The sequence below is a fragment of the Vanessa atalanta genome, chromosome 17 (genome assembly GCF_905147765.1).
Source record: "Vanessa atalanta chromosome 17, ilVanAtal1.2, whole genome shotgun sequence".
Classification (NCBI taxonomy): domain Eukaryota; kingdom Metazoa; phylum Arthropoda; class Insecta; order Lepidoptera; family Nymphalidae; genus Vanessa; species Vanessa atalanta.
In genome coordinates, this window is record NC_061887.1 from 4,325,515 (window position 1) to 4,351,162 (window position 25,648).

Below are 25,648 nucleotides of genomic sequence, written 5' to 3' on the forward strand. Positions count from 1 at the left end.
CATCGAAATAATTTTTGTTTCAAACAAATCAAAGCATAAAATTACATTCAGATTTAGTTCTTAAATGTTTAAATTAGGGACTAAGTTTTATCCCAAGAGTTCTATTTGCGGTCGGTCGGATTGTCCTTTATGAGAATTCTAATTAAAGTACAGCAATTTGTCTAAATTAATATTCGGACTGGAACATCTGATACTTTGAATAAAATCCTTTTCGAGATCACCATGGCAACCGCTTACGGATTAATATTACCAAAATTACTTAAATTAAATTCAAAAACCGTAGCTTATTTTTCTGCTTGTTGAACAAAAACAAGCATTTTACAATACTCCTTGACTAACACATTTACTGGTTGTAAACTTAAAATAGCAGAGATATTTTCGTATACCGAAACAGATCTGAAAGTATAATGTTTATTCGGTCTAAGATTCACCAGTTACTGTAAAATTCAAGATCACATAAAATGCCTGGAAGACGTTTAAACTTCTAGCAATTCTGCTATTAATGCAGTACATTGTATCGGGACAGTTGATTGGCGATCTCGTGTTTCAGTGTTGACGCCACTTGAATCAATGAAGTGCTATTGGCTCATTGTTTAATCGTCTGTTTTATCAGCTGTAATGGTTATATTCGAGATGTAAAACAAGCGACTGACAATGATACACGTTTAGATGGTACTCATATTACAACAATTCTGAATAAAATAATACCTTTAAATTTGATAACATTATATTTATTTCTTAATAAAAAATAGTTTAATTATTGTCCTATTTAGATAGGTTAGACGTAAAATGATATCACGAGTTTACAAATTAGCTATTGAATATCCTTATTCTATAAACGTTTTAGTTACATATTAGTTTAAAGTAAAATGTTATCCTTATTTCGTTAGTAATATTGTATGCAATATGAGAATTCATAGTAAGTTTATTTATCCCGCTTTCACATGTCAACGTGTCAATAGGTCGTCGTGAACACGTGCTTCGAGACAGAGACGGAGATGGGTTACTTGTTTGATCGAAGAAATTTTACGCTTGTGATATTGGAAACAAAACTAGAAAAATTAGAAGATAGTATTTATGTATGAGTAGGCAAAATATTTCTGTACCTTTCCTTATCTGTTTGTCAAACGATTTCAATATATGAAAATAAGAGTAATTTATTTACAACAATATATCTCACTAACGATGGCAATTATTATTTATTAACATAAGAATTAATAACATGAAATACTTAAATATATACAAATATGAAATAAAATAGTTACTGTATAAATCTTGACCTCGTGGATTGGTTAAATAAGAGTTGGATATATATTCAAAACATGGGAAATCATATGTCTTTTCCTCAAATATTCAATGATAATTATGGTTCATACTAGATGAAAATTAGTAACTTATAAAAAAGTAAAATAACAACTCAAAATTTCACATTACTGGACTAATGACTCTTCTCTTATTGCTCCGTTGCGGATACACATGTTACAGAATTTTATCCAACACATGGAGATTTCGTCACGATTTTTTTTTCCTTCAACGCCAAACATGTTATTAATTATAAACACAAATTAAGCAAATAAAAAAAACGCGGTGCTTGGATTCGGTAAAGCGACGTTCGGATAAATATCACGTGTCATATCTAAAGATTAACGATTACCAACAAATTAAAAAAAAATGAATTCTCATTTATCTCTCCTTCAATATTTGTATTCTACGCAAATCTAAATAACGATCAAAACATGTAGTATTATTTATTACAAGTAGTTCTCGAGTAAAGCATTAACAGAGTGATTTATTTGAACATTATACAAAGATAATTAGGTTCTATTTAGCGTGGCTATTTACTTGACACATTAAAAAGTAATCTTAAATCCGGAACAACGACATTATAACCGACCATCATACGACCAGTACTCGCTGAACGATATAAACAGGAAACGATCGCATTAAATACTGTGCAAGCGCATATATATGAAAGAACAATAACCATTTACCTTGATAGCCTCGCCTCGGGCACTATTGTAGTCCACTTCTCTATTCGATATAGCTGAACTAAGTATTGTTGGAACATCGAATTCAATTTCGATACACGCTGATAACACTCGGCTATACGTAATAAAGCTGCAGTATTGAATATCGCTTTCCTTTAGAAATAAAGACTATAGAGATGTACTTATAAACAACGTTGGAATAAAATATCGACCGTTAGTTCGGAAATTAAAAGTGCGTACATCTCTATGATAGAAGTCAAATATTTATGTTCAAATATTAAGAATCGATACTCATGAAACTTTGCACATAGAGGTTGCAATCAAATTTAAGATAAAGTTTAGTTTACTTTAAAAAACTCTAATCAATACAAATCATCACTTATGTTTTTCAGAACAGTTGTTTAATAATAAATATATTGAATACAGTACATATTTAATTAGTCACTTGATTTACGTTGTAGAAAATTGAGTTACTCATTGTAATAATTTGCCAGGAAATCTTTTAACTATTAGTCTAATGGTTACATCTACGGCTCACTTTGAAAATAATGGTAGCACTGGCGACTAATTATACACTCGTACCTTAATACGTTTGTTTGATCTGTATGGTCTTATTATTCTTTAATCTGTACAGTAATATTATCTTAGTCAGTTTTTAATTTGCAAAACCGCGGAAACCATCAACTATATGAGTAATACCACAATTGATGATTATTTATTTACAACTATAACACAACACTTAACAATATTGCCGCCATAAAATGTTTATTGTTGTGCTAAGACCATAAATTGAAATTCATGTAACTAAGATGCGCGCCATAAATTGTCATCTTTAAACTCTGTTATTAAACTGTTCTGTGTGAAAAATTCGAATAGTTTAACTCATGTGTGAGAAGCTAATGTCATTCTCGAACTTTCTTTTGTCTTACGTCGCTACCTGATTATTACCCACTAACAAATATTCACTTTCTCGTCTTGTCTCTTGTCGAATTTCTATTTTTTTTTTTTCAATGTCAATAGTTGTTGCTATATATGCTTAATTGTTATTGTATTTTAACAGCTTTATATATAAAACCTTAACCATCATTGACCTTTTATGTTTTTAAATATTTCATCTATCATAACACAAAATTTTTGGCTAAGCTTATCACTCATCAAGGGAGATTCTTTATCGTATCTTGAATGTTTTGAAAAAAACGTATGTTTATTTATATTTATTATGTTACAGGCGACGCCGATATGTCGCTGAAGCAGGGCAGCGGCACCGGCAAGGTCCACTTCGGTGGTTTGGACGATGTGTCCCTGTACGGCACACCCGTGGAGCCCGCGCCCCCGGCCCCCGACGCCAAGCAGGGTTTCCTGCGCAATCAGCTGCAGGCCCTCTTCCAGCCTACCGACAACAAATTAGCCATGAAGCTCTTCGGTTCCAAAAAGGCTCTCATGAAGGAGCGCATCAGGCAGAAGGCGGCAGGACATTGGGTCATCCATCCGTGCAGTAGTTTTAGGTAAGTTTTTTTTTTATCGTATACATGTTTTTTCGTTACTTTTCTTTCTTTTTCTTGTTTTATTTTTGGTTCCACTGAAGGATTATTTCATTGTAAATATTTCATTAAAGTCAAAGAAAACAACATGTATCTGTGTTAATGGCTTCTTGATACGATACAACCCAAGACAGTAACGCCGCCACAAAGTTGCCGTACTTTTCCTTCACATAAAATGTCACAATTTCCAAGTATTAACGCAAGCTATAAAAGTAAGAATTGCATCAATGTTCGGTGCACTTTCAGCGTCAGCGGTCGTAAACTCCTCAAATAAAACTTCCACAAATACCTCTTTAAGGAAACGAGGGTAAATAAATAAGACTTCTCAACTTTTCTTACTCGACAAAGCAAGTTCTTATTCATAAATTCAACTTTTGACCACGAATAAAATACGGTTGGAAATTGCTTCATTGCTTAAAATGAATATAAATGGAGTGTTAGTGGCAAATTCTAACGGTTCTTATGTTTCAATCAACCAATTTAAAAAACGAGGGACGTACCCGATTTATAAAGATGAACTAAAATGTAATTAGTTAATCAAATATTCTCAGTAAAGTAAAGCTAATCTGCGATGCCGCGGAAAAGTACAGAATCCCGCGGCTTGAGTTGAGTTTGTTAAATTTTTAAAATGCACTCCAAGAAATATTTACGTTCACTCGCAATTTATAAACTTCATTATTTTGCAAAATACCTTCACAAAACCAAGGCCGAATGAGATTAGTGGAAAATTGCCTTCAAGTATTCTGTGAATAAAATGTTCAACATTAAAAACTGCCTCTTTTCAATTTATTCACTTCGTTTCGGTTTAGCCGAAGGGCTTGCAAAAACTGAAATCTTATTAAGTACCACTTTCATAGTTAATTTTAATTAACTTGTAAAGATTTTATTAGCATCGTTTCAAAAGGCAGTGTGTCTATTTATATTTATTTAAATATAAAACGTATTTAATATATAATAGTGCATGTTGGAAACTCTCGTTTGTTTATATAGACGTAAATTAAAACTATTTTTTAGCAAATTCCACGATACTATTCAGTTCACGGTAATTTATATAAATTAATTAAAAATACAGTAAATAAAATCATTTGTAAAAAAATTACATGGTTGTAATTAAAATAATTATTCATTTAAGCAATTTACCGGAGTCATAATACAGTCATAGAGAATGTTGAATTAAAATATCTTTAAAAATCTTTGATAGAAATGCACAATACATTTTTTTCTAATTCCAAAAGACCAATGTCACAATGAAACTTTTTGTTGCTTGGTAAAAAAAGTATCAATAACCGGTTGTCCTCATTGCAATATTAGCAATGATTTTTAACTGTAATTCGACAATGCAAAAAGTAAATTAGATTTTTTTTTTATTCATTTAAAACTTTTCCTATAATTTATATGTCATTTAACTAGATGATTTTTATGTGATGCATAACTTTATTTATACTTGTGTTGTGCGATATATTATAAATACGAAATTACAAGTTTTTTTTATAAAAAACATTTATTAATTTACTAAATGTTTATTACCTAAAAATTCAAAATTTTCAAACCTAATTCGTTCTAAGTAATGAATTTTAATTTTGACTTTTTTTTTCTAATAATCAAATTTACCGTTATTAAACTGATAACAGGATTCGAATTCAGGCTTATAGAATAAGCAATCTTAGAAGCCTTTACATTATAACATTTTATATAAAAAAATGTGTAAACGGTATTTAAACATCTGTATATAAAATGAACATTATATCCGTCTGATAGTTTATCTGACGAGGTGACAGCTTCCGCTCGGCTAACTTGCTATCACGATTAGTTACAGATGCTAGACGATCGATAGTCTATGATTTCACACTTATTTATGGTAAAACATCAATCCAATCTACGACTACAATTTTCTTTGACAAGGTTATATTTATCGCTCGACTAAAGGTTCAGGATATCCTGTCTATTTAACATTGAAACTATATTGTAATTATATTTGAAACTTAAAATTTATTAGCTTTGATTACTAAAAGGCCAATCAGTGTTAAAGACTTTACACAATATTATTCATATATTCATAAGAAAAATACACTAATTAAGAAGTTGATATTGTCTGAACTAAAATAACGATTATTTCAATTCAGAGAATCGGAATTGCGATACAACGAGAAAACGTTACTCGCCAGTAAGGGAGGGACGCTTTCCTCCCATCTTTTGACAAGTTGACAAGTTGGTCTCTACATGTTTTAACTCGCTATCCGCTCGGACTTCATAAAGGCAAAACTAACTTTTTTCCCCATGAAGTATTTTAAAATAACGAGATATACGCAACTGGACATTAAAGTTTCATATAATTTGAAGTAATTTTATATTATTTGAATCTGCAACAGAAAACAATATTGACAATGATTTAATATTCATCTAATTAAAACCTCATTGGAAATTATTCTTTTACACGTTTGTAAGTACCAATTTAAAAAAATCGCAATATATAGAAAATTAAAGAAAAAAGAGTTGTCAGTGTCAAGATAGGAAGAAACCAACGAATGTCAAAGAAATAAAAAAAAAAAAATCACGTGCTCTATTGCTCAATATTATTGTTATTCTGAAAAAAATATTATATTTACTAACTTACTATTAAATTCTCAGCTTTGAAAACTTTAAACATGTGCTTTGCGAACTTATTCTGGTCTCGTACAAGGGAAAACTTTCAAACAACGTTCAAATTCTTTTAGCATATTAAGTTTATAAAGAGAAAATCTTCTTGTAGCATATTCCATTACTATAATAAATATATATAAAATAAATTTATTATAAATGAAAAAATTGTTATAGACCTTGAAAATTTAACTATACCAACATTTTGGTATAGCACCTTTTCTTAATGAAATTTAACTGTTAAGCTAAGTCTGAACACCGTGTTGTCTTATGCTTATTTTGTTCGCTGTGCTTGTCTAATATATCAATGTCTCTTTGCTGAAATAACCTCTAAATATTCTTCTATAGAGTCGAAATTCCTGCGCACAACACATTCACGTTATATTAATTAACAAGAGCATACTAGTCACACTTGAAACGGCGGTAGTCTTAAAAACCACAAAGTCCAGCTACTTAAATAAAAATATTATAAACTAAAACCTCCTTCGAATCGCGCTACATCTTCTTGCTCAAATTTGATGTATACTAGTTTAGTATTTGTTAAGTCAGGCATTACAAAAAAACGTCTATGGAGACGAATTAGTAGAAATGTAATAAATCAATATCAACTATTCACCGCCACACTGCTCTAATGCGGGTTGGATACACATGTAACAGAATCATCCGACACATGCTACTCACGACGATTTCTTTCGGCACTGAGCACACGATGAATTATAAACACAAATTAAGCACATGAAAAATTACCCGGATTTGAAACCGCAATCGCTGGCTGAGATTTACGTGTTCCAGACACAATTAAATTTGCAAAGGAATAAATCTTTGGACAACCCTTTTGACTTTTGTACATACATTTCTTCATATTATATAATAAAGTAAATAAATGAAAAAACTACTTGAATCCACAAATAAATCATTTGTTGTTTATAATAAAAGAATGAAATTGAAATCTTAATGAATTGAACCCATAATAAAATCCAACAATTTCTCAAAATTAAATCACACAATACGATGAAAAAGAAATGAACACATGTTCATCAAAGCTATTGTGATTTATTATTGGAACAATGGCACTGCCGGTAGTAGGAGACTCGTATTATCCGACCGGTTTGCTGCTTGATCAGAATCACCGAGTTAAAATTGTTACTTGACGGTTAAGTATACCTCTTTAGTCAATATCAGTTAATAGCTAATGTTTTTATCTGTGATAAATAGAATCGTTTGTCATTTTTTAAATACAATAAATCAACGAATTTGATTAAAATATTCCAAGAATATTTACAGATAAGTATAAATAATGGTCATTAGATTGAAGTCTTAGTTTACACTATAAAAGTGTGGTCTATGCCTTAATAATTTTGTAAGCGACACGCTTTTATTGAATGAAGATACAACCGGTTCAGCCGAGGAACAATTTGCTCTCAATGTCAAAGGTTCAGACAGATCCTCACTAATGCATTAAATATCAATTGCTACCTATAGCTGGTTGTGTCTGACTAGATTTAGTTACGCAAACATTTCCGCGTCTAAAGAGCATTTTCTAAACTACTACCATTCCGTCATTGAAATTAAACGAACGTCATTGCTAAATTGAGTTCTGACGTTCGTTAAACTTGGTAGGGCTTTGTGCAAGCCCACCTGAGTAGGCAGTACCCACTCACCACAACTCCAAACAGGAATACTTAGTATTGTTGTGTTGTTGTGTTGTGTTTAGGTTGAAAGGTGAGTGAGGTAAACTACAGGCACCAGGGACATAACTTAGAAGGTTGGTGGCGCTTTGGCGACATAGTAATTTTTCTTACAGAGCCAATGTCTAGTGGTGACCACTTACCATCAGGTGGCCCATTGCCAATCTGCCAAACTATATTCAAATTTTAAAAAAAAATAAACTTTTGTGGTATTTAATAAAAATATTTGCAATTTTCATTTTAACTTAATATTTAAATAAACTTAATTATCTGAGATTGAAAATGTAAAATGTAAATAATCCAACAAATTAAAGTATTAAGTAATTACTTTAAACACAATAAAATTGCGAGCGGGTTTTTGCCTTCATAAACGTTTCCCAAAGCACTATATATTGATTATTCATCGTTATTGTTTAACGACTCAGAAAACGTGGACAGTGTGCGTGAAATATGAAAATCATGTCTGTTTTCAACACCGGAAATCGTTCAATGAATAGAAACACAATTACCTATTACGTAATAAATAGTATTTTAAAGAATGCTGGTATAAAGCTTCTTAATTATCTAATGCTGCTGACACCTCCTCTCCTTTTGAGAAGAAGTTTTAGAGTGAATTCCACCACGCTGCTCGTATACGTATGGTTGAAACACGAGTGACACGTGAGGCAGACTTTCATTTGACATATGAGCATGAGATGTATTATAAACACAAATTAATCACATGAAAATTCAGTGGTGCTTGCCTGAGTTTGAACCAGCAATCATCGGTTAAGATTCACGGGTGAACCACTGGGCGATCATTATACGGCTTTAATTTAGTGTTTTCAAATTACTAATATTCCTATTTATATATTATATGGTATGGATACCATTGTCCACCGTCAGGATCGAACTTGCGACATTGACACCTTTAGGCGGTTCAGTCATAAATAGTAAAAAAAAAATGCAATTTATTCACGAAACTCATTTACTATTGCCATATAATTACTTCTTTATAATAAAATTATAATCTTATATAAATAAAAAGATGATTCCATTCCCAATCTTATCGCGTATCTATTGTTTTATTTATAAATTAAATTAATTAAAATGAATACCCATAAACGCCTTTGTTACAGAGAAATAAGTCTCGAAGAAAAATCAAGGGCAATAATTAATGTTTTTACTAGGAAATATAAAAATAATTTATCGATGTCGTTTCCTATTGTAAATAATTTCAATATTTCATGAATAAAATATGACACGATAACAATTGATTTGAAAAAACATTTTTATGATAAAATTTATTAAATCTAGGCGTATTAACTTAAACTTTTATTCACGCACAATTGAATAGAATAAGTTTTATTCGGGAACATGTACATTGTACACGTATACAAATTAAAGAAGTAGACAAAAAAGCATAAGAAAAAAAAATTAAAGTAATCTTAACAAATCTTAAAAGAGAAAAAAAAACAACATACAATCTTTAAAAAAAACAATATACCTAAAATGATGAAAAGAAAGATAATAAAAAACTATAATAAAACATGAAAAATAAAAAAAAACATTAGGTAATGAAAATAAAATGCTTATCTATCTGGTGGTTATATAATGGTGCAATGTCCCCGAAAAGGAATGTCCCTCAGTTATGATAGGAGTTTTCGCTCCAAAACTGGTTTTCAGTGACATCCATTATTTGATTGAATTTAATTGAATCGTCATTTTCCACAACTGTATAAATCATCATCATCATCACAATCAGCCTGTATTAGTTCACTGCTGGACATAGGCCTCCCCCAAGGCGCGCCACTGAGCCCGACAAGTTATTACGTGTAAGTTTGAAGGCAATTGATGCTAAGATGTATTTTCCAAATTTGAGTAATTATTTAGATTTGATTATTAGACTAAACGCAGTCATCTCTGTCTCTGGCTTATAATAACATTGTAAATTAACAGACTATAAATGTTTACCTACTGGGCCTAAACTTATTTTGCAGGTTTGGAGCCTGAGCCAAACTAGTTTTACTTCTAAAATTATTATTTGAAAATTATTTAGATTTTGTAATATGTCCAAAATAAAAAATAAGGGTCAACTTTATGTTTAATTTTGGAAAATCTCCGTCAGTCCGTCAGTAGGCAGTATCGTTTCTGTACTATTAAGGTCAAACAAACGTAAACACACATTAAGGATGATGGAAACGATACTAATGTTATCTAAAACGTATTTGTATATTATGCGTTAAGGTACATTACAACCGCCTTAATAGTTAATTTAAAAAAAACTAAGGGCATCAAAATAGGAAATGAACAGAGAAGGCAAACCAAACCCAGGCCAATACAGATCAGAGAAAGACAAATTTATTACATATTATATTAAAGTATCATTAATTTGTCTACATAAATGACAGCGTTTACGCTATACGCTTACTAAGACCTGAAGATATACTAAATATAGATTAAAATCTCGATGAAATGGAAGGAATGGGTGCACCAGTTATTACGTAAATAACTAAAGTCGCCTTGCCGACGGCCCTCGTTCTACATTCGCGTTCACGTGATCCATGAATATAATTTCAAAGAGACATCTATGTTATTGAAAAGAAATAAGTTTTTATATCAAACAATAATTAAAAAAAAAAACAATTTGATACAATTGTATATTTTTCTTATTATATAAGAATAATAACAAGACACTTCTAGGCTTAATATTGATAACAGCAAGGATTTGGCTTAAATTTATATATTTTTTTATAAAATTACAAAATGCTGTCTTCATTCGTGCACATTCTTGGTCACCCAAAATTATTTGTTCAACATGTTTGCAAAAACTTTATTCTAAATAATAAGGAAAAGCTTGACAAATAATCTATTAAGGGGCTTAAACTTTTACTATAACTATATATATTAGAACATAAGGTTCTCAAACAAACGGAAGAAAAAAATCGATAGACTTTTTTTATTATTTTCAGTTTTATAATAAAATTAAACCAAAGATTACTCGAACTAATTTCACGCAGACGTAACCGTCAGATTTGTAATCAGTGGGCCATTAAGTAACGGAAGTAAAGAGACATTATAAATGCCAATGATCGGATCGGTCTCAGCTCTAAGGTAGTCTTAAATTGAATCACTAAATTAAATATATTATATCTATTATGAGTGAAAGGAGGATATGTATTCCACGCAATTGCAAGTGAAAGCTACAGTATTATTTTTCCTTCTCTTATTATAACTAAGACATCGTTAGTCTAGTGGCTTTTAAGGCTACAATGCCCTACCTGAGATCAAATCCAGATTAGGACCAATCAGAATTTTTTTATCGAGAAAGTGATATTTTGATATTTATCGATAAGTAGCGTTTTCCCGTGCTTCTCGAAAGAGATAAACTCATTCGTCCTGCACCAGAACTCTTTTCGTTCATTTCGTATTTCCCGTCTCATTCGAGTATGAAGAGTGTTTCATGTGTGAGTGTGTGTGAGTACTGGGCTCACTTGAGAAAGCCCGCCATAGTCGAGGATTCAATTATTCAGCTGATTGCAACGGACATCTGACATCTCATCTTGGTAATAAGTAGCATTAACATATCTTCTCCGAAAATGAGTTGGCACCATCAAACGGCTAACTCTAGCACTGCTCGTTCATTGGTCAAATCAAATAGCACGCGCTTCCCCGTCTTCCTGTTACACTGATGTGTTTACTGTTTAAATACCTATTTTAAAACGAAAAATTAATGAACTGTCAGAATTGTATCTATATTTAAATTATTTTCAGTTAGTCAAATAGTATGAATTATACACATATAATTTTCAAAAAAGTGTTTTCTTTTCCAATGCAAAATTGAAAATGCTAGTTGAACATTTATAAGAAAGATTCAAACGGCCCTCGCCATATATGTTTACATACTTATTGATCAATTTAATGACGATACAAATTGAAGCAATTAGTTGAGAACAACGTCAGTATCACGGGTTGAATTACGTTCTTCAATAAGTTGGTTTTACAATAAAATTCCTAGAACTTATAGAATTATATGTTGTGCAATATTTTCTGCATTATATCAACGGTGATAAGAATGTAATGTATGGTGTGTTTGTAACACGTCTATAATCATTGTGCATTATTAATAAGATTTAATCAATTTATTCTATAAACCTAAAAAAAACAACTAATTTATTATTATATTTACACATAATTATTATACATACATTACTTTACAAAATAAAAACAAATGAAAATTGACAACGACTTCAAATCAAATGTCAAATCATGAACGCATAGCAATCGTTATTCTCTAAAAAAACAGTAATTGAAGGCTTGTTTTCACTAGTCCAGCTATTAACGATAGCTTTTTTTGGTCTTATACTTACTCCATGTGATTTCAATACCTATATTAAGAGTAACACGGATTAAAATGTCGTATCCAATATGTCGGTTTTGTGTGATACGAAACGAATTCTCCCAGCACAGCACTATTGATGGCCCATTTACTGCGTTCCGAAAATAAATAAAAAAAACACGTCTCTGTTAGATTGTATATCTATTAAAAGAAACGTCTCTAAATATAGTGAAAAAAGAACAAACAAAAACAGTTTGGCGCGATTGTGACTCAGTGTAGAATGCTCTTAGAAGATATTTATCACTCGCCAATTACACTCAGAGATGTAATTTATCCGATGCGGGGACATAAACGAATAGCACGGGTCTAATTTGTACGCCTAAAGCTTGTAATTAGGATACAAGATGATATAACGGTCCATATGAGACATTTTTTTTATATTATACATATGTTTTAATTAAGTAAATAATGTACCATGATGCGAATTGGTCACCTGGGTCCAAAGACGTTAGCATTGTAAAATTTTAGCCACACCACACGTTAGGAATGCGTTACGTATATATATTTAACGTGAATTGTTTTTCATAACCAGTGTTTTTCGTAACACTGGTTCATTTAGACTAAATACCGCAAGTAAATAAGTAGTAGCAACTAATCAAAGGCCTCCACTTCTCATCAAAAAGAATTTAGAGCTTTTTCCATCACGCCGCTCTAGTTCGAGTTGATAAATTATTTATGTAGGACGTAGGTATATCATCTCACACTTGTACGTTTTCTTGCTTTCCTTTCTACCAACGAGCAAGACATTAATTATAAACATAAATTTAGCACAAACAGCCTGCCTGGTTATGTATCACCCTAATCATAAAATCAAAAACAAAATATACTTTATTCAAGTAGGCTTTTACAAGCACTTTTGAAACGTCATTTAACAAACTATATTAAGTGAAGCTACCACCGGTTCAGCATACAGATTCTACTGAGAAGAACTGGGAAGAAACTCAGTAGTTAAACAGCAAAACTTGATATATATCTTGATATGCATATATATTATTGTGGTCTAAAGAGTGACTGAGCCAGTTACTACAGGGACAAGGAACAAAACATCTTAATTCTCAAGATTAGTGGCGCAAATAGTTTCCCATGTCTATTGTCAGTGGTGACCGTCTACCACCAGTTGAGCAATTTTGCCAATAATAATAATATTTAAAAAATACTGCGACAGAACTCAACTATAATAATTACGTATATAGTAAATTAGTAAATACGACTAAATTACAATAGCAATAATAAAACGCAATTGACTGGGGCATTTTGCCTGTTATACGCAATTTACAAATGTGCAATGTTCGTTGTGGTGGTAGAATAAATGGTAACTACTGAGAACTAATACCATTCGATAGCTTACAATTTAGCAGTGGGGGAACTAATAAAAAGTTACCAGGTCTATCACGTCATCCGATCGCTTACATTCGTGACAGGGAAAGCTGGTACATTTTTCACAAAAAACACTGGTAATTGCAATTCAGTGGGATAGCTAGCGTTCTTGCCAACACTCCACGCGGCCTTGATTTGTTTGTGAGACTAATTATTACTTGTAAATTCGTGAATAATAAGGCTTTTGTGATTTGTTTATGACTTATTTAATCATTTATGAATTTGTAATTCATATTTAAATAATAATTACTATATTTTCTTTATACTTATCATATTTAACGATAGAAAATTTAAAAATTAATTTTAAGTATCAAACATTAAGTTAACAATTTAATGTTTATAAATTAAACAAAAACGTTGAACAAACGAATTTAAGTATTCAAGGTAAAGAAAGCCAGACGTTATGAAACGTAAAAAACTACGCGTGAGATCTTCCCAACCTTACCTGACCTTAACCCGTTTATTTATTTATTCATAATAACTGTCTACAAGAAGTAACAAGCTTTGTATCTTTCTTTTTACTTATTTAGTTACCGTCATTTTTTTTCGCACGTATTTTTGGGAACTGGTTGACTGATTTGGAAACAATACAGTGCTATTCTGAAAACGGTCACACGGTTACTTGGTGGGCTTTGTGCAAGCCCGTCTGGGTTGGTACCACATAGTTATTATATTTTCTACCGCCAAACAGACTGCTGTTACTTAGTATTATCGGTTTGAACTCAACACCACATGGGACGTAATATCTTAGTTCCCAAGGTTAGTGACCCATTAGCGATGTAAGGAATGATTAATATTTCTTACAGCGCCATTTTCTGTGGGCGGTGGTGACCATCGGGTGGCCCATGAGCTTGTCCGCTTACCTATATCATAAAAGCACTCACTTCGTATACCTCTATAGAAATGATGAACGAAATTACTGAGATTCTGACGCTATTTTGATGTGGGAATCCCTTAAATCTTATAATTTTTACAGTTATTGTCGCATATCACTTTGCAACTAACGATCGTGTTCCGCGGTGAGTTTCGAGTTTTTTCTCACAGAATAACTCTAAAGATTTAATTCAGTAGAAAATAATGATACTTTGCTTCAGTATTAATTGTTACGAAAAAAAACCTATATCTATGACGGCCATTGTAGTTCTTAAAGTTTCCTAGCAATTGTTGAAAATAGAATAATTTAATTCGTTTTGTATTTAAATATATATACCAGATAACAATAGTCAATGGTTCTTTTAATGCGAAGTATGGCAAAAAATATAACATAATATATTCTCAAAGAAACCACTACGCAATTTAACCTGGCAATTTAAGAGTTGAATGTCATTGTCAAATTGATGGATCGATGTAATGAACCTCGTTTTTAGAAAATGGTGGCAATTCTAGATGTGACATTTTTCATCTTCACACAAATATTCATATCACGTAATTCAATTATAAGAAAAACTGAATAAATTGAATTGAATAATTTTTTAATTGTTTCATAACATGACGTAATAACTATAACGTGACTTAAAATTTATTGTACAGTTTTATGTTTGTACTTATGAAACATTTCAAACTCCCCTTGACTTAGTCAGTATCTGCAAAAAGTTTATGCACTTGTGTCTGTTTGTAACTAATTATTCCAGACTGTTTTTAAAGAGAGAAAATATTTCTAAACGTATAGTATGTTAAAGAATAAATAGCATAACATCAAATTATTTAATTTTTTACTTCAATTCAAGTTATTTATTTAAATACTTCACTTCACTAAGGTTAACTTAACGATACTGTTAAAATGCTAGACGATACGATCGTCTAAGAAGCTAGAAAGCCTGTATGTTCTACGCTATCACAGAAAGTATCAGTACGATATGATATTTTTTTTATTTAATAACGCTACCCTATTGGGGTCTGTTATATTAATTTCAAACTACGACCCTAACAAGCGGAGCAATAAACATAATCTGTAATCTAAATAAACATTTATTTACATACTTCATTGCACGATAAAATTAAACTGCAGAAAAGGTGTTCTCAATACTACTGCGTTCCTTACCAACCAAGACGTACACCAAAGGTCACTAATAAGTGTACAAAATGTATATACATTTAATGATGTAACCAACATGGAAATAACTTGACAGTCAAAAAACGGGGTTGAATCCACGAGGCAAAGTTAGTAATGAATAAAAAACTTTAAGCAAATTCATACATTATATTTATATCAAAACTTTGACAATAACAGTAATGTCGTTATAATATAAAACGTCATGGCCTTCGTCGACCCATCGTGGTCTGTTAAAACAGAAGTCTAGTTGAGTTCGCTACAGTCGCTCGTTAGATGAAACTCAAGTGTTTGTCGCAATCACGCCGTAATATTATGTGTAGAGTTGGATGCAACTCGGAGACAAGCCTTTCTAATTAAAATTCAAAAGAATTATTCATACATTTTAAACATTAAATATTTCATTTCGCTGAAATAAATATGTATTATTAACTACACAAGAATAACAAATACTAACGGCCTTACTTTTGAACGTTTAGCAGATATTTAGTTAAACACATTCGAAAAAAGAATACAGCATAAACCCTCAAACTATAGGTAGCGCTGTAAGTACTCATCAACCTCAATATTATTCGTCAATGAAGACATTTGGAAAGCCCTGACATTATCCATACGATTATAAAACCACAAAGCCATATGTAAGGTTTTGATGGAACGCTCATTTTTTTCCTTGATCTTTTAAAATGTTACAGCATTCGTCAACCACGACAGTGAAACAGAACTTGTTATGATCATAATCAAAAAATGTATTTGACTAAATATATCTTAAAAAATATTTTAAAATCTGCTTAGCTTTTTTTAAATAGGTAAGCATACTGATAAATGTACTACCTGTTGGTGTGTGTTACACCGACCAAAAACATTGACACTGTCTCAAAAATTTAACCATTCCTTACATTGTTATGCGCTACCAAACTTGGGTTTTATGTCCCTTAAGTTCTGTGTAGTTATACCGACTCGCTCACCCTTCAACCCGGAACACAACAATATGGCTGTCAGATGGTAAATGAAATGAGTACTAACCCAGATGAGCATAAAGCCCTATCACCAAGTAAAGTATGTCATTCGACATCTTTATTAGCTCAATTGATATCTTTATTGGTTCAAGTGATGAATTGAAAAAAAAGTAACCGATAGACGGATAAGAGTAGGTTTTTCAGATAATAGGTCTCTCACAAAATATAGCAAGAAAGAGCAAACTACGTGTTTCTATTCGCTGTAACAAATGGCCCGATCACATCGTAAACGTTCTTGCACTAATTCCATAGACGTATTGACCATCCAAACTTCGTAATGTATACGACAGAAAGTTTTAATTAAATACCTTGTATATCCAGATTATTGATAATGTCCATCGAAGCGATACCATTTACAAGAAGCGAAGGTATTTTTGTGATGACGGGAGCAATGTTGTTACGTCATCAATTTTAAAAATAAGAAATTGATTTTTAATTTACCTTTATGATAATTGCCAAAGCGTACTGGTTAAGGAAAAGTTTATTCGTGCTGCTCAACTGCGATTAGGTATCCCTGTCATATTTATACGTTTATGAAGCCTATAAAAACTCCTTGGTGCTAGTCTAGATGTGAACAAACAATAATCACTTAAGATCTATGCTAGTGTTCGCAATTTGGGCTCTTGCAGTGGAGCTACCATGCACAATTAGTTATTTAAATTAAATAGCTTACATTATTTAATTTTTAAAACGAACATGTCTAGACAATGCCTTAAATTTTACATTATATAGCTGTTTACAAATTGATATCAAAAGTAGGAAATATTAATCAACTAAAAGTGTATTTGTAAAAATCCCGCATAAGATTTATGAAACCGTTATGATGAAATTAGCACATGCGGATTTGCCCGTGTGTATTTAGTTAGCAATTACCTTAATAAATAAAAAATTACTACGGTATATTTATCGTGCTTTACCTCGTTCTAACGAAGCTTCGAAACTAGATCGGAGATCGCTGGAAAACGTATATTAGACTATATAATGTAATGTAATGTGTTTCATATATTAATACGGTTATACCAGTTTTAAATTTATATTATAAACGAAATCCAAATTGTGAAAATAATTTTGAGGCTCTAACCTATCTATAGACCTACTTTTATAACTAAACTAGCAGTAATCAAATATATAGTATGTACACATACTACGTAAACTTTTGATTGAATTAACCAATTGATTAAGTGAAGACTAAAACGGTTTTCACCCAAAAGATATCTTTGGAATATCCATATAATGATTAATTTATTTACTAATGCACTAAAATGAAGATTGCGGATTGGTATAATATAACTTTTATTTCAAAAAAGCATGTTTATGTAAATTACCGATAGATAGAAAGAAAGAAAGAAAGAAAGAACACTTTTATTTGGGACCGTACAAAACATTTACACAAAAGAACATAAAAAAACACTTACTTCAATTTGATTTATTTGTATTAATTTTAAACTTTAAAAATATTATTTACAAATTATTTTTTTTTAATTTACGAAATAACGAAGTGTACGGATCATTTTGAATATTTTTTTGATACCATTGCCTCGAAACTTAAAGAATATTTTACGAGTTCTCTTACATGAGTCATGAAGATCCGAGGTCGTCTGAGATACTGCGGTGCCGTAAGCAAATTCTAGATGCCGACGGAATACTACTCAAATATTGATAAGGCAATCTCCCTTTTAAATCACTGCTTAATAAGGGAGGGTCATCTTGTAATTAACTTAAAACATTGAGGAGATTTTAATAAGGTTAAGTTAAAGGTATGTTCCAATATGAACAAAAGATTTTAAAAAAGATAGAAATCGTTTTACAAATATTTACATTTACGGTATGGTCGTTATTTATTCAGTCAAAGATAATTTTATTTCCTTCTTCATACACTGTAAAAAAAAAAAAAAAGTACCGATTAATGATTGATTCAAAAGTCGCGTATTCGTTTTTGATTCTTTGAGCATATTTTGCAGTCAAAAATGGCGATTTATATTATTGCCTCCAATTTATTATCTGTATTAAGCACCGAAACATAACATAACAATTGCTCACGTAACAATACTAACAATAATAAAAATAAATATATTTAACTAAAAATTAAAGTAACATAAGAATACCCATAAATGTGGACATTATTGAGAGTTCAAATTATAGATAAAAAAGCCTTCATATATGGTAGAGTAGTAACTGATGTTTCTTACAAACTTTGATAAGTACTTACCAATAGATATCATTTACAAGTTCGCCTTCCCGTTTCAATTTTAAGGTTATCTATAAATGTTAAGCTGCTCTTACAGAATGTTGAACTTCTAATCGTTTCTTCAGTCTACATTAATGTAGTCTACACGCGATGTGTCGACTATTTCTCGAGTGAACAAGAACACGACCCTCATATGTATCACGCTACCAATCGCAAAGTTCGAACCGTGTAGAAATTATTTAAATGTTCTAATGTTGTATACCCTTAATATGTATAAACCATAACGAAAATTTAGATTGTATTCGGCAATAATTTATTATACAGTTAATTTATTTATTTTAACAATTCACATTTTTTTTCACAAATGATGATGATATCTTGCTCTTCGTATATATATAAAACTATGAACAACTATTTTAAACCTGATAGACTTCATTAGCTAACTTAAAACATTGTAAAATTTGTCATTAAAATAGACTGGTTGAAAGTAATTCAAGACATAATTTAAAAAAAAATAGCTATAGGTAGGGAAATGCATATATGAAATTGGATAAATTATTATAATCTACGTTTGATAAATTAAATTTTAGAAGTAATCTTATCTACATAAAACGTTCGTCGTTTCAAAACATACCAGAACATTGATAATATGAAAGCAAGCCAAAGGGAAATTTGCCAATTTCGTTTTACCAGAAGCCTCAGTATAAGGTCTTTGATAAGCGGCAATTAAAATTCAGGTAAATTAGAAGCCTGGAACTCGTCTTCTACCTATCACGACTAATATAAGAGAGTATCTACTATTTGCTCGTTGTACGAAATTTTGGGTCAATGATACTTTATTATATTATTTTGGAAATAAATTGCTAAGGTCTCCTCCTCCTCTGGACCAAGGCTAATTCCATCACGCTCTCTTTAATGGGTTGTTACTTGTTTGATACATATGTTACAGAATTTAATTTGTAACATGTCGTCGCGATATTTTCTTCATCGGCGATCACGAAATTAATTATAAAGACAAATTAAGCATATAGAAATTAAATGATATTTGTATTGTTTACATTCGGTTAAGATTCATGCGTTAACATACATAAAATAATCAAAAAATGTATATAGAACTGAATAAAAATAATTGAGAAATTAAATATTTAATTGCATAACAATTACAACTTCAGTTATTCCATTTATACAGTTGAATCTGTTGATCATGGCATAAATGCAAATGTAATTACAACAATGCTAAACGAATTTCGGCAGCAGGAGGATTACAATTGCACTAGTGAGCGGATTATTGTAGAATCGATTTTCCAAATTCAACTGTCCCGCAAATCTTTATAATCTAGGTGACAAACTTTTCCGATTTCACCTGCACAACTCGATGAATGAAAAATGACAGAGACGTGAACTGAAATATTCAAGTTATATTCGATGGGTTTAATATTCATTCTCTCATTCATTCGCTCATAAAAATAGATTGTTAAAATTGAGTTACAATGTTGTGCAACACTCATTCTTCGTTCATGTCCATTATTGTATTGAGGAATTATTTATTACAACGTTTTTAAAAAATGCTTGACACGTAATTAAAATGGCCTTATAGCTATCAATTAAAAATGTTAATAGATTAGTAAAGTAATTAATTAAACCATCATTGATATTACGTTTTAATTAAATTAAATTATGTTATGTAAAACTAAAATACTTACTAACAGTCTTAATTATTTATATTTAAAGAATAATAATCTACCTAAGTATAAATTATATTAATTAATTATTAAACTTACTTGTGTTTAAAAATACTTCTTCTTTTCTTAAACACGAGTAATAAACCTACTGTCCGCAAAAGTAAAAAAAATAAAATTCTATTTTCAACGTCAATAAAGATAAAACTAAATTCAATATCGACTCGTTCCGTATGAAGTTTTTTGTTTAAACTTACAAATAGTGGAACATTCCTTTTATGATCCATTGTTAACCAATGGTGATGTTTGGAAACAAATTCCGTACCAACGCGTACTAGACATGTAGGAACGTGCACCGATCAAGAATATAAATTAAGCGAATTGTCGACATCAAACACGTAACTGCTTGTGAGAACAAACCATATGTTATCGTTAGATAATTCAGAGGCATCGGATAAATACCAGCTGTTCACTGGGTAATCTACAGCTTGCAACAACATACTCCATTACTATACACCGCATGAAACATTTTCAAGATAAAGTATTATGATTGAAATCAAATTGTATTATAATTTTAATGAAGTAATCCAATCATTAATTATTACGGTTGTTGTAATAAATTCAGCCACGGGGCTATTCTTATCGGAAGCTATCCAACTGCTTAGAGAATATTATTGTGCTCAAGCGTATGCACAAAGACAAGTATACTCCCTTTTCTGGCATACTTATAGTCTGAAGGGACGGCAATCCGATACCACCACAGAAAATTCAGGCGTAACATTGTCGTATCTATTAAAGTGTTTTCCTTGTGATAGGTTAGTATAAATACTGACACCTATCATACTTGTGTGAGAATTTGCAAACAGATACTTAACTTTTTATTAGTCCAATGGGTTTAAGTCTAGGATAGCAGTGAGATTATAAGCTAACCACACAAATAAGCAATAAAACGACAACTTGTCTTCCATAAATTCATAAACTTTTATTAAAGAAAATGTATGTTAATACATTAATTTGTCATATTTTAAATATTTTTTTAAGCGACACGTGTACGACGAATTGATTAGAACGAAAAATTAAGCGTGACGTATTCGGTAGAAAGATCAGCATGCGTAACCGAAACAAAATGTTGTTAAACCAAATAACATGGCTGTATATATGGCTAAAATTTGCAAACTTTTCTTTACAAAATTGTTTTTAGAATGATAATCCAAATCCATCTAAAGCATTTTTTTACATACGACAATTAAATAGTAACGATAAATACAACAAAAATTTATAATAGGTAAGGAAAATTTAACACGAAGAAGGATTAACTAAAAAAGATAAGAGTAATCACAATTCCCAATCCAAATACACTTTGATAAATATTATGACTCTGTCTATTCACGGTTAACGAAGAAAATACCTGGACATTCTCGTAACCTCCTTGGAAGAGAAGCAGAATATATGAAATCTCAACCTATAAAGTACCTTTACAACAATTACGTAAACTCAATATTGATTTTTTAATTATAACAAAATAATCAAAATTTCCAGTACATAGTACATAATTAGTATTATTTGCTTCTAGTTGACTATTTGCTACGGCTTTTCATTCTGTATATAAATATAATTAACAATATATTGCAAACAAACTGTGTTAAGTTTTGTAAGCGTGCTATGAACGTTCTTCTTGGTACACGATTACACCTTGAATTATAAAAATAACATAACTTCTGTCTCTATTGTAGTAACAGCCTTAAAGTTGTTTTTAAAATGTGACACATGTTCAATCAAGCATCACGCGTCTCGTGACAATTCACTTAAAATAATTGACTAATGCAGTATTCAAACTTTAAATTTTAAATACGTTTTATTTAATGCATATAAAATTTCAAGACTATTTAATTGTTAATTTAAATAAATTTATGTATAGTTCGTATTTATATATATATAGAAATATTATGTTCGTTAGTGTCGATAAGCTGGCCAAAACATAAAATGAAATTATTACAAATTATTGTTAAAAACCGAATAATCGAATAAAACATCTACGAGAAAATAATTGCTGCGTTGTCGTGTATCTAAATAATATTCATAGATAAATTATAAAAACTTTTTAAACATCAAGACATTTAATCTTGTTAACGACGAACTTCACCTTTCAATCAAGAACTTGTAATGTGGTCATACCAAGCGATCACAGAAGTACTGTTACTCATCCCTCGATTCCCAAGTGTTATTTCAGCATAAGCGTCAACCTCGATGTTTGAACAATGGATGATATGGATCAAACCCCAAGTACAAAGGCATGGACATGCTCAGGTGCTCTGAAGTAAAGTGGAATCGCCCTCGTCTCAAGATCTCTCGAACCTATGCCGACGTCGCCTTCTAAATTTTTTCCTCTTGGATTCAAATCTAGATATAAAAAATTTTGACTACAAAAATATATTCTATATTTCAATACCCCAATCTCAATAATAATTAAAAAAAGGTTGGAAGTATTTTTTAAATATTTACTTATTACCTATGCCTAAAGACACCGGCAACAAGTATGTACAAGGCGAACAAACTAGGTGATAATTGTATCTGAAGTTTCATGACGAGCTCATTAATATTTGTTAATGGAAGACAAAGCAATACAAATAGATTTATAGGAGTTAAATAACTTAAGAATTGATGATATAAGCCGAGGCGGGCCTGCACAAAGCCCTTATTTTTAATAATCCAGTAAATTATATTACATTACTTTTACTTATTAAAAAAAAAACCTCAATATTTTTTAATCTCTGTCCATCTTAAGAGATAAGTTAGTTTAAAAGATATTTCGATAAATTCTCTACATAATAAAAAAATGCGTGTCTACTTTATATACTTTAATTTACTATCTACTCGCGAAAACTAAATGAAACATCAGAAGCAGATTTTTAAAACATTCTTTTAACTAGTTTTAAAGACGCCCGGAGATATCTGTTGCGAAAACCCCGACGGTTAAATTATTTTTTATTCAATCTAACTTCGTCGTTTGTTTCGAACGTTTGAGAAAATCAATAAAACTTTTTATGACCAACTAGCTTATGGCCGGCATGCGTTTCAATGCCTAATAAACTTTTAAGACAAAAAAATAGCGATGTGACTCTCACACCACCTATTGTAAAATATATGTCAGTAGTTACTATGTCAGAAACATTAACACACTTGCCAGTTACTTCTGAAAAAAAAATCAATACAAAGTATTAACTCAATCGGATGAACGACGCATAAACTCACAGAATATGAACAAAAACAAGCAAATTCATTCTTATGTTCAATCCTCCAATAACATTTTCCAGTATTAGATTTCTCAAAAAATAGAAAAATATTTATTGTATGTTTGTCGTCTATGCATATTCCTAAGCTATTCGTTCAATTTTGAAAAACAAAAAAATGTATTCCCGTGTCCTTCAATATAAACGCTTTATATAAATCCTTATTCTACTCATGTGAAGCCAAGATGGGTAGCTGGTAACAAAATATAAATAAATTTATCTGAATTGGAATTGCTGATCTGACCTAAATTATGTTATAAGCGACTTATTTAAATCGAGACGCATACTAATAGCTATAATCTACTTTAACGTATCTTTTTGCTTATTAGGAATCCGCATCAAATCTGACATCACTAATGCCGTTAGTGATAACATTCGTCGATAATGTAATATAATGAAAGCTCTGTGACCCAATTACCACACCATTTTTACCAAATTATTTAAAATATAAATAATTATTTCTTAAATTAAAAATATAACAGGGCTTTTTGTATTTTTGTATTTTTTCCTTACTGTAAAATAGTTGACTAGCTAGAACTAGAACCTTAAAACTTTACTTATAGCACACATCGTCCCCCCACAATTTACTCCTTCGAATGGTTGAAAAAAAAGTAGCCTATGTTCTTCCCCGTGACTCAAACTGAAAATTTTAATAAAGAATTTAATCTAAATCGGTTCAGCCGTTTAAGCATGAAGAGGTAACAAACAGAATTACTTTCGCGGTTATAATATTAGTATAGATTTCATGTAAAGCACGTTATAAATACGTTGTCATCGATACAAAAAAGGACAAAGGATACATTACCCCCCGTCCCTCACTAATAACAGAATATTTCAAAAGTACCGACATACGTCACGACATACTATCGTCAGTATTCAATAACATTCCCAAATAGAAACAATCCCGATTGTTACGGTACCGAAACAATAGGACTGGTTAAATTTGTTATAGTTTTATGATCATTATGTGAATTAATAAAATATACTTATGCACTTTTGTTTGATAACATATAAACTATATGTATACTTATAAATGTGAAAGAAACTCTGTCTGATTCGCTTGTACGACCAAATCACTGAACTGAATTTGATAACATTTTTTATAAAGCAAGCTCTAACCACAACGAAGGACAAAGGTTACTTAACCTACAACGTGAAAACCAAACACTAAAACGCGAGCAAAACCGTGGGCGACCGCTAGTAGTTAAAATATATCCTTGGCCTAGTGGCATGCTTACAAACCTCGAGATCCCTGGGTTAAAATTCCTGATCGAGTTAAGAAAGTATTCCGGATTCTCGATCAGAAAAAAATCAGTAGCCGTAGTAGCGTTAGAAAGTTTCCAATGCCGATATCACTCATAGCCATTGGTTTTAGTTTTGTCCCGCATTTATCGAATTGCTGACCCATCGAGAGTAGGATGGCGAATATAGGGAGTGCACCTGTGTTTGCGTGCAATAACTATACACAATACGAGCGTACACAGCTAACCTTTTCTACCTTGGCTAAAATTCGTTCATTGGAACATAATTCCTATATTTTAAATAGATTTTATTTTATGCCAACAACGGCTAAAAGCGACGCGTGTCAAATTTATAACATACAAGAAAGCATAATAAAGTATATTGGTTCTATAGAAAATTGCCTTTACGTGCACCATTACAAATGTAAAGTGGGTCATTATTTTAATCACGAAAGCAGTTTACACACCTTTATGATGACAATGGTCAATAGCTCCAGAGCATATCATTCGTTTCAGCGTCATTTATTTCCATATAATTACAAAATGCACTGCCATTAGCTGGTATTTGCACATAA

General features: G+C 31.0%; 1 protein-coding gene across 12 annotated transcripts in view; it reads left to right on the forward strand.

Annotated features, from left to right (window-relative positions):
- Positions 1-25,648, forward strand: part of LOC125070592 (potassium/sodium hyperpolarization-activated cyclic nucleotide-gated channel 2) — a 242,130-nt gene that overhangs the window by 195,677 nt on the left and 20,805 nt on the right. For all 12 annotated transcript variants that reach the window (XM_047680517.1, XM_047680521.1, XM_047680516.1 and 9 more), the window contains one exon: positions 3,217-3,493. In XM_047680517.1, coding sequence (XP_047536473.1) covers positions 3,217-3,493 — 277 coding nt within the window. The remainder of the gene's footprint in view (positions 1-3,216; positions 3,494-25,648) is intronic.